The sequence below is a fragment of the Sinohyriopsis cumingii genome, chromosome 3, assembly GCF_028554795.1.
Source record: "Sinohyriopsis cumingii isolate HCF-2022 chromosome 3, ASM2855479v2, whole genome shotgun sequence".
Classification (NCBI taxonomy): domain Eukaryota; kingdom Metazoa; phylum Mollusca; class Bivalvia; order Unionida; family Unionidae; genus Sinohyriopsis; species Sinohyriopsis cumingii.
In genome coordinates this window covers 52,817,511-52,827,964 of record NC_142963.1, presented here as the reverse complement: position 1 = coordinate 52,827,964, position 10,454 = coordinate 52,817,511, and the positions used below count along the sequence as shown (strand labels likewise).

General features: G+C 31.7%; 1 protein-coding gene across 1 annotated transcript in view; it reads right to left on the bottom strand.

Moving 5' to 3' along the window:
* Positions 1-1,152: 1,152 nt before the first annotated feature.
* LOC149802867 (uncharacterized) overlaps positions 1,153-10,454 on the bottom strand; it is a 63,862-nt gene continuing 54,560 nt past the window's right edge. Inside the window, exon 11 of the mRNA XM_089952311.1 lies at positions 1,153-8,890. Within this exon, the coding sequence (XP_089808437.1) occupies positions 8,671-8,890 (220 nt within the window). The 3' untranslated portion in view covers positions 1,153-8,670. The remainder of the gene's footprint in view (positions 8,891-10,454) is intronic.

The following is a 10,454-nucleotide window of genomic DNA, read 5'->3' as shown; positions in this document are numbered from 1 at the left end:
AATGATATAAATAATATTTGATTATTTTTATTCCATGAACGGAATATTAAGATTCAATGAAGAAAAACTGGGGGCAAAACCTTGTTAACAGTGTATTTTCCCTACTTAAAATTCAGTTTAATAATTAATCAAGTTTCATTAGAAAATTAATGCCATTACTAATTTTGCATTAAAAGTAAACAGAAGAAATTTGTTCTCATAAACTGTTTTTAATATTGGAATTAAACTGTGTTCTTCTACATGGTAGGCATCTGTCTTAATGAGATTACATGTAACCTTATTCTGCATCAAAAGCTACATGGTGTCTATATATTATATAGCTGAATTTTGAGGATAGTATCCGATACTCTGCTACACTGTATTTTACATTATGAAGAAAAGATCAACTAAAATATACCTCAAGCTCATTATTACTCTTTTTATATTTATTATTATTCAGTAGTCATAAATATTTCCCACGAGTAATGACAAGAGACTAGTAACAGATTTGAGCATAAAAACATTGTATTCTTGTATCATGTTCTATTTGGACACCAATCAAACTTTTACACATCTTTCTAAAAGTTGTGACCTCATTTATGTGATAATAGACCTGGGTACCATGACAATTTTTTACTTGGTATTTCTGAACATACCATGGTATACCACAATTATTATTAGTGACCAACAATTAAGTTTTGGGGCAGGTGCCTGACACTTTTTCTTTTCAAATTTTAGTCAGTAGTTGGAAAAATATCTTGCTCTTAGATCATAGATTGAAAGATAATTTCAGCCCCCCCAGTTCAGTACCATAGGAATTTTGCTATGTGTATGTTAATTATTATAGAAATGGTAAATATAAAAAAAGTGGGATGATTAAATATAAACTATATCTGACAAATTGCTGACAATAAAGAACTTGCTGAAAAAAATGGGAATCATTGACACTGAAGCTTACAATTTTCTAGCCACTCGATTAATGTAACAGGCAGGGAAACTTTTAGTTTGATGCCAAGACCCAGGCAAGATATTTTTCAGAGAGGGCTAGTAAACATAAAACACACTCAACAAATGAGAAAATATCTAGTGGACATGACAAATTATGAAAACTTAAAACAGAAAACAACTGCTCTCCTGAAAATCTTGGGACGAGTCACACTGTAACAAATGACATTTGTTTTGTTTTAATTGGAAAGTTTCCAAAACTTTAATTTGGTTCTCATGTTATTCACAACATTCAATTTGGCCACCACATTGGCTTAAGTGACACGTGTCAAATATGTGATCATAAATATAATTATATTGGTAATATTCAAAATTAATTTGTAAACAAGTACAATTGTTTGTAAAAAAAACAGTTTTGGAATTATTTTGTCATAAAAAATGAAAACATGCTGTCATATCATTATATTTTAAAGAAGATTATTTGGGAATTTCCTTTCATTTCTTACTGATGGAAACTACCAAGGTACAGGTAAAATGAAAAAGTACATTAGTACAGACCAAAAATGTACCGTGGAAAATGGGTAATACCACACACATTTTGTGATAAAGAGAACAGTTCTGAGGTATGCTGCACAACAAAATGCTTCTTTAAAGAACACCCCTCAGTCCCTTTCAAATCCCTGCAAGTACATGTACGAGTCACCCCCCCAAAAATCAGATGAGGAAAACAAAAGAATGAAAATGAAAGAAAAAGGTAATGAATACATGATTCGCCAGGTACAGCATTTAAAAAGAAATATATATGCCTGGGTACCTTGACAAATCAAAGGAGTTCATATAAAAATGGTCTAAAGTTCTTAAGTGCATAGATGACTACTCCACACTAAAATGTTCCTTCACTGGGTAACATGGAATTTTGATCTAATGAGCCCTGAACAAGACTGTTACAATATTGTTTTTAAAAATAATCTAGGTATTTATAAGATATAATACTCTGAAGAACACAAAAATAAAGATGCAGCAAGTGACTGCAGTTCAGTTACATGTAGTGTTTTCCAACTCATAGGTGCAACAAGAACATAATGCCAACACTGTGTAGGCAGATTGTTAAGTATTTTAAGTTTTAGGCACCTTGCTCCATGATTATATTTTAAACCAAAGTTTGTAATAGATAGTTTGAGATTTCTTTCTGGATGTTCATAACTAATTTCAAGTTTATAGTTGTTTAGCTGAACATGTAAGCTGCAGTTTTCAATATACCAGCCCACGTTCAGTGAATTTTATTTTGTCTGTAAATCAGTTTGATTGATATATTCAATGTCCCACAAGTATAACTTAAATTCATCCATATATTTTTTTCATAAAAAATGGCCCATGTTAGTAGTCTTTATAGGTGTGATTTTGTGTTGATCACAGAGGTAATTTTGTACTTCCTGCTACTTTTTCTCCTCCATCTCATACTAATGCATTATGTAACCATCAATCATGACCTCTAAAATATAAGGTTGACTTCAATTTGAAAATCAAAGTCTCAAATTTTTTAAGTTATTACATTTAATTTAACTACAATGTTTTAAGTACTTTTATGTTTATTTTTTTATGATAAAGTACAATTTCTTTAGTTTCAGAGAAAGGTGATTATGATTCTGAAGAAATTTATGAGGCTATTTCTGCAAAGAATCCAAAATAATAAAATAAGTAAATTTAATACGATACATGCTTTTGTTCATTCTATGACATGTAGCAAGAATAAACTCACTTTACCAATACCTTGTCCATGCAGTAGGGCCACCATGGCAGCCACCTTGAAAATCTTATGTGCTCCTGAATAGAAAGTTTATTTTTAGTGGGATTTTCACTAAAAGACATTGTATGATGATTAGTTGGTCCTAAATAGCAATGATTTCAATTTCAGAACAGAAAGTCATATCAGGAATGGAGTTTTCTTCCTAAAGATTTTTTCTGATGTCTAATTGGTCATAAATGAAATTGGTGCTGCCCAGATATCCAATATGGCTATCACAGTGTCCCTCTTGAAAATCTGGTTACTGCTACTCTGCCTGAATCATTAATTTAATCAGCTTGAACTTTTCACTGAAAGACTTCTTATGATGTCAAGTTGTCTTGAATGAAAATGGTTATAATCTGACAGCCATCTTTAAACTCTTGTTATCTGCACACCTGAATGAAAAGTCATATCAGCATGGGGTTTTTGTCAGAAAACTTATGGTGTCTGGTTGGTTTTGTATACAAATATACTCCTAAACAGAAAGTCATTTTGACATGTTTTTTTCACCTGAAGACTTCTTATGCTGCCCAGCTGATACAAGATGATAATTGTGTTGATTTGATACCCAGTATGGCCACAATGGCAAACCTTGAAAATCTTGATATTGTTACTCCTAAATGGGAAGTCATATCAAAATGAGATTGTAACCAAAACAAAAATACAATATCTAGCTGGTCCTAATGAAAATGGTTCCAATCTGACCTTAAGTACGACTGCCACATTGAATGTATCGAAAATCTTGTCACTAATCTCATAAATGGATAGTCATATCAATGTGAAGTTTTCATAAGAAGGTTTCAAAAGGTGTCCAGTTTATTCTAAATGAAAATGATGCTGATCGTACATCCAAAAGGGGCTAATTTGAAATGCTTATAAATGAAGAAATACCAGAAATGGCTTCAACACTCAACAGTTAAAAAGAATGGTCTTATCTTGAATTTCTAGAAATTATTTTAGTACAGCATCAGTCCCTCCAAGGGATTCTTGTTTTTACAGGTATTTAATACAGAATTTGTGTATTTAATAGCTTATCATGTAAGATTCATTACTGTACACATTTTTCTTCCATTTGCTTGGAGCAAACATTTGCTGCACACTTGAGAAGGGCTATCTGAAACCCAGAGCTCCTACTCTAGCAAATGTTTACAAAGAAACTGTGTATGATTCCTGTAAAACATACTTTTAATGGTTCAGACGACAGCATGAGATGGTCTGTGCACTGGAGAAAACTAGTGAGCCAAGGCAATTTATTGACTTGGGTTGTGTGACCAATTAAATGTGCGAGAACAGAGGATCCAAAATGTGTGAGAACACAGGATCCAACTTGGGACAGCTGACATGAAAAATAACTATGTAACCACTGTATCAACCAGGCCTCTAAAACAAAAAATGCTATCAAACAAATCTAAAAACTGGAGGAATTCATGAATGATATTTATTTATATATCCTTCAAATACACACAGAATGCTGCAAAACAGAAGGCATATTGGTGTTCACTGTTGATTTATTTGCTATGTAGGTCAATAAGGAACTTCAGCACAATACTTTCAGCACTAACTTGATTGAGAAACTTCAGAAAACATTTAAACTAATGATGATGAGTGTGATCCATTTACAATGTATACATACATTAAATTCAAATGATTTTTTGTGAAGATAAAAGGCTGGACGAATGGCAAAAAAAAACAATTAAAAAAATAATCCAAGAGGGCTGTAAAGACACTCAAAAGTCACACACATGCACTCCAAGGAGGGCTGTAAAGACACTCAAAAGTCGCACATGCAATCCAAGGTGGGCTGATAAGTTGATATTAGGGAAATATATCATTTCAAAAATACTTTATATTCATTGGTAGCAGCTGAAAAATTATCTTGCCGTAAACTGGAGTTTCAAATCTTTTGGTTCAGTTTATAACACAGGTGCAGTTTTTTTTCTCCAGCTTTCCACCTATATCTCTGGACTTAAAAGTTATGTGACTGCCCTAGGCATAACAAAGTTTTTGCACCAATAATATTCCTTTCTATATGCATCAACAGCTTTGATTAAACAAGATGATAAGTGGATCTTCATAAAATTTATTTTTATTTGAAACCTGACTTTATTACTTCTAACATAAAATGACATTTTTTCCTTCATTTTAGTTTATTTATTTATAAAATTTGTTTTCATTTATTTTATTGTTAGATCTCTTGTCCAATATTATTGAATTTAAATACAGAATACAATTAGCATAATAAAAAGATGATTTTCTTGGTCCAATTTAGATACAAGCAAGCCCCTAACATAATTCAGGGGTTGGGGACAGAAAAGAAAACATTTTCTAGATCAACTATATTTCAAAGCTGACAAATTTTCTCTCCATTCTGAAACAATATCAACTTACATGATTTACTGATTCGTTATAGGGTTATGATGGTCCAAATTCACAAATACAAACAATAATAGCATCCTGCTTAAAAAATAATGCAACATCTATTGGGTACATAATAGTAGTTAGTATGTTCAACTGGTACCAAGTCCTTACAGCAAACTGAGTAAATCTTTATGACTGGCTCAGGTAAAATAACCCAAGCGATATTAAAATATCTACCTTTCAAAGAATCATGGACTATGATTATCCATTTTAAATGTAATACTTCCCCACCAAGACTGCATCACGATGAAAGATACTGAAAACTTTATCCAAAATAACTGACAAACAATGCAATTAACATTACTTAATTTTTAGAGTTTAACCTTTCTTAATCAACCACAATCAGATGGAAAAATGTTGGCTGTTTATGGGAAATCAAATATATACATTGTGAAATATAACTGTTGGGAAATGATAAGAGTGGTGGCTGTTCAAGGAAGGTTATAGTTCTCTGGGAGGCTGAACTGTTATATGGTTTGAACACGAATATAAATGAAGCAATATGAAATGATAAAGCTTTATAATACACTGAAATCATTTTTAAAAAATGAAAGCATAAGTAATTAATTTTTGCAATGCAAACAGAAATTAACTATGATACACCTGGTCATACATGTCCAAAAGAAAACAAAAATCTAACAAGAATAATTACAAATACATGCATACACATGTAGATGAGAGTGTACTAATAAAACACTAACACAGAACAAGCAAAACTTTACTTGGTTGTTGTTAAGGTGGCAGTGAACAACTTAAAATATGTTTGACTCAGTGAGTCAAATGTGATCTATATATGGATACAAAGAGACAAATGTTTACATGAAATTAAAGATAAAGATACAATACAAAGATAAAGATATATTTGAAATTTCAAATAAAGTTTGAAGAATAAAACATTTCATGAACACATCTTATACATTAATAAATGCATTAATGCACTTAGGGAAATGATTATTCATAAAACTGAGATATGAAGAACTGGCACTTTATTTTCACAAACATTTCACAGACTGATATGTCTTGCCTGCTACATCATGGCATTATCTGAAAACCTTGCCAAAGCAAAAGAATTAGGTCAGTGTGATTTATATTAGCCTGTGGTACTATCTCCAAGATAAATGCACAAATAATATTTCATCGCTGAAAATGCAAAAGTTTAAGAAAAACTGATATATACAAAACTTATTCACTTAACCATAAATAGTATATTACTATTACCTGATTTTCTGTGCTGAGTGGTATCTTCCTAGATCAATACACTCAAGTTTAATGACTGTACCTACAACAGTGTCAAAGAAACAGCTAAATGTTGTAATCTTTTCATAGTTATTGGTGTGTAAAAGAGGTCACTGTGCCAGTCTGTGGCAAGTAGTACAACAATTAAGTTTCATAACTGTACATTTATCAGTTTCATATTCACTGAAGTTTGAAGAGTAGATCACTGTGACCTACTTTTTCTCTAAGCAGTACCCTCTAAGATGATCAAGTTATTGACTATACATTCAACAATGTCTGAGAAACAGCTAAATGCAAAACCAGTAATGAATGGGATCTCCATGTCTCGCCAATGCTTTGGAGGCAAGATGAAATCTTGAACACAAAACTCCAACTCCAGTTTAAAATCCCCAAAGTTTGAGTTGTAGAAAATTTACTCAAAGTAAGGTCAGAGAGGAGACAGAATTTAATACATTTTTTAAATTTTTGCTACTTTCATAGCACTAGATGTTTTCTAGGGTTTTGAACTGAGTTAAGGTTTTGAGAATACTGATCATTAGAACAATTACACCTTTTATAATGCAAGAAAGCATGTATCTAAAATAATGGAGTTAACAGAAAGAGTTAAGCAAAACAGGGTCTATTCTAAGACACATGACTGCAAGATCTGCAGTTTTTATTTCTAAAATTTGTCCCAAAATATATCCTGAATGTGCAAACATTGTGCATTATAATTTCAAGCCCTACCATTATTTCTTCCTCTATTCATACAACTGCTTTTTTCAAATTGAGGGGCAAAAATCCATACACCAGTTTTCAGTTCTAGAATAGACCCTAAGCAAAGCACTCTGAAATATTATTTTCTAAGAAAAATGTACATAAATAAACATCAATAAAAGAGCTCACTATAAAGAAGTTATAATTTAATTACACAAAAAACAAAGATAGTCCTCACAACAAATATTTTGGCTAAATTGTTACATTAGAACATGCAATAATCAAACCATCCAAATTTTTTTTCTTTCCCAAGTATTCATGCAGTCTAATTTTTGATGCAAATATAATTATTCATGTCACACAAAAAACATCCATAACTTTGGCAAGTGTAGTTAACTTGTACCATACATTTGAAAAAAATTACAGCACAAAAAAAATAAAGAACAAGTTTCCGAAATATTAGCTAATTCATATATAAAATACATGCAAACTTATATCTATCAAGCATGCACTATCAGGTGTTTACTGTATATCAAAAGTGACAATGAAACATATATCTTCTTTTCCCTGATTTCAAGACTGATCATGTTTTCTTTCTTCTCCATAACTATCACTTTTAAGAAGTGATTTTACAGAATGAATTCACTAAAATGAAATACTGTACAAAGATGACACTTGAATACTGTCATTTGATACATACATAAAAAATCGGAATCCACTGTATATAATCAATCATAAATTGATTCCATAATATACCAGCAAATCTGGGTTTATGCAGTTTTGTTTGTAGTAATTAGTACATCAAACACTATAAAGCAATGATCAGCTGGTGCAGTATGCGACACCAGATCAGGGTCTAAATGTGGTCTTGACTTACTACTATCAAGTATATGCGGTATGTCTCATTTTCAATGAATCTAGGTGAGGTTTTGATGAAATCTGCATCCAGTTGTTCACTGGAACATAATATTAGGAAAAAGATGGAGCCGTATCATCTGACAGTTTTTGCTGATGAACTTAAAATGAAACCTGAATTTTCATCTAGCTTAAGTTTCTATGGGTGTTGCTGCTTCTTTTGCCAGGACAGTAATGACCAACTTACAAAAATATGATACAATCTTATACAAAGTATTCCACAACTTGTTTCCAAATCCTCAAATTTGTAAAAAACAGAAATGAAAAAGAAGTGGAAAGATCTCCCAAAACAATATGGTATAGAATAAAACTTCGCAGTCATCACCACAAATACAATATTTATAGAATGTTTGCAAAACATATGCATCATTGACAGAATAAATGATAGGTACGTTTTACTTTATTTCCCGCCAATACAAAATATGACAGCACAATTATACAGCTTTTGATGCCAAGTATGATGAGTGATAAAGGACATGAAAAAAGATAAATTTTGTCCCAATACAATGTATGATTAAAACATTGTCTTGATACAATGCATGTAGAAGATCATGTATCTCTCAATATATTTAAAAAACAGTGTGAGCTAAAAACAGCGCAAGTAGAAACATATTGCATGACACAATGTATGTAAAAGATAATGTGTAGCCTAACACAATGTAGAATGAAGATCAAAATAATGGTTCTGAACTGATTTAGTGTTTCTTCTGCCTTTGAAGAACTGTGATAGGTATTCGACCAGCACCACGAGCACGTTTAGTTGGTCGCACAACATAGATTTCCTCATCAACCTCGTCTTCATCATTTTCTTCTTCAGACTCCTCCTCCTCCAATTCTCCAGCAAGGATGGTAGGTGATGGAAAAAACTTTTTTACCAGTTGAAAGCTTCCAGATGCTCCTATTCCTGATAATTGCCTGGAAAAAGCAAATAGTAATTCTAGTTCAAAGTGTATTTAAAAAGCAATTCCTGAAAATGAAATTTGTAATTACTTTGTAAGATATTTGTTTCCAAAGTATCATAAATGATTGTATAACCATGTAAAAATTCTGTGCTACAGCTTTTTAAAAGTTAAATATTTTAAAATGTCTCTATATTGCTCTTGTATACTGCACAGGAAATAAAACTTGCATTATTTATTCAGGAATTCATTAGACTGCATGGCAGATGCTTGACCCTTTTCATGCCCAATTACAGTCTAGTTCACTAATCATTATTCAAACTGTACCATCCTAACGTTAAGAAAAAAAGGTAACAAATTATATCGATACTCTGACATCATTGTGAAAACCAGCTTTGTTTCAAAGGACAAATGAATACATGGATAACCCAATCCATAAAACTTGTATGCAAACCATACATGCCAACCCCTCGAGAGTTATAAACATGATTATTGCTATTATAAGTGGCAAAAAAGCATAATTTGGGTGTAAAATATTTAATCTCTAAATTACATGCCTGAATTACAGCACATATGAATAAGATACATTTTTCCTATTAACCTGTTTCTGCAGCTGGTAAAAATTCTTGTCACAATGGACAAAATCCATATGGATTAGAACAAGAATAAAAGCAAAAATATACTGAAAAATTATTATTTTCAGCACTCATTAACTAGTCTACATGTGTAAATTTCACTGAATGATTGTGAACTGGAAATCTGCAATGAGGTCAGGTGCTCAGAATGCTGAATTACATTACTCTCATACACCTCTATTAAGTCTGTATAGCGGTGTTGATTTGTAGTTTTGTCTGATCTGACATGTTTTGAAGTTTGTTTATACTGCTTCCCTAACTTTATTTTTCTCTAAATGGATGCTGTAAAAATGTTCTGCATAAGAAAAACGTTAAAAATCCTTGAACTAAGACCCATTTCCTAAACACAAGAGGCCCATGTGGGCCTGATATTGGACCCAATATCAGCTTACATAACGGTTAAATATTTTTACTTCCAGTGACAGTGTCTATGTTGATGGTGGATCAGCATCATTTGTAAAAGACCTTTAAGCTTTCAGACAAATTTGGTAAAATTCTATTTATAGATTTTTTATACTATTCAGTTACAACAGACATCACTGTATAAAGCTGAAAGCCAATCTATGCCAGGATGATTTCTGTCAAATTCAGTCAAATTCTCTTGAGTGGTTTTTGCAAAGTCACCTAAAAGTTTTTGTATTGTTAGTAATGGCAAACATATCCGATGGCACAATGGAATCATTTGAAAAGTGTTTTTTAGTTTTTTTAAATCCTTATGCTAGGATGATTGCTTTAAAATGTTAAACAATTACTGAGAATATGCTGATTCAAGTTTTTCTTTTTTCAGGCCAGGATGCTATCTGTTAAATTTAGTCAATTCTATTTAGTGAAGAAAACATAAATAGCAACTGTTAACAGACAATGCATGAAAGACAAAGGGTCATACCACAAGCTCATTTGGCCTGACAGAAAGTTGAGCTAAAAATAGCTTTGTAGTTTTAAATT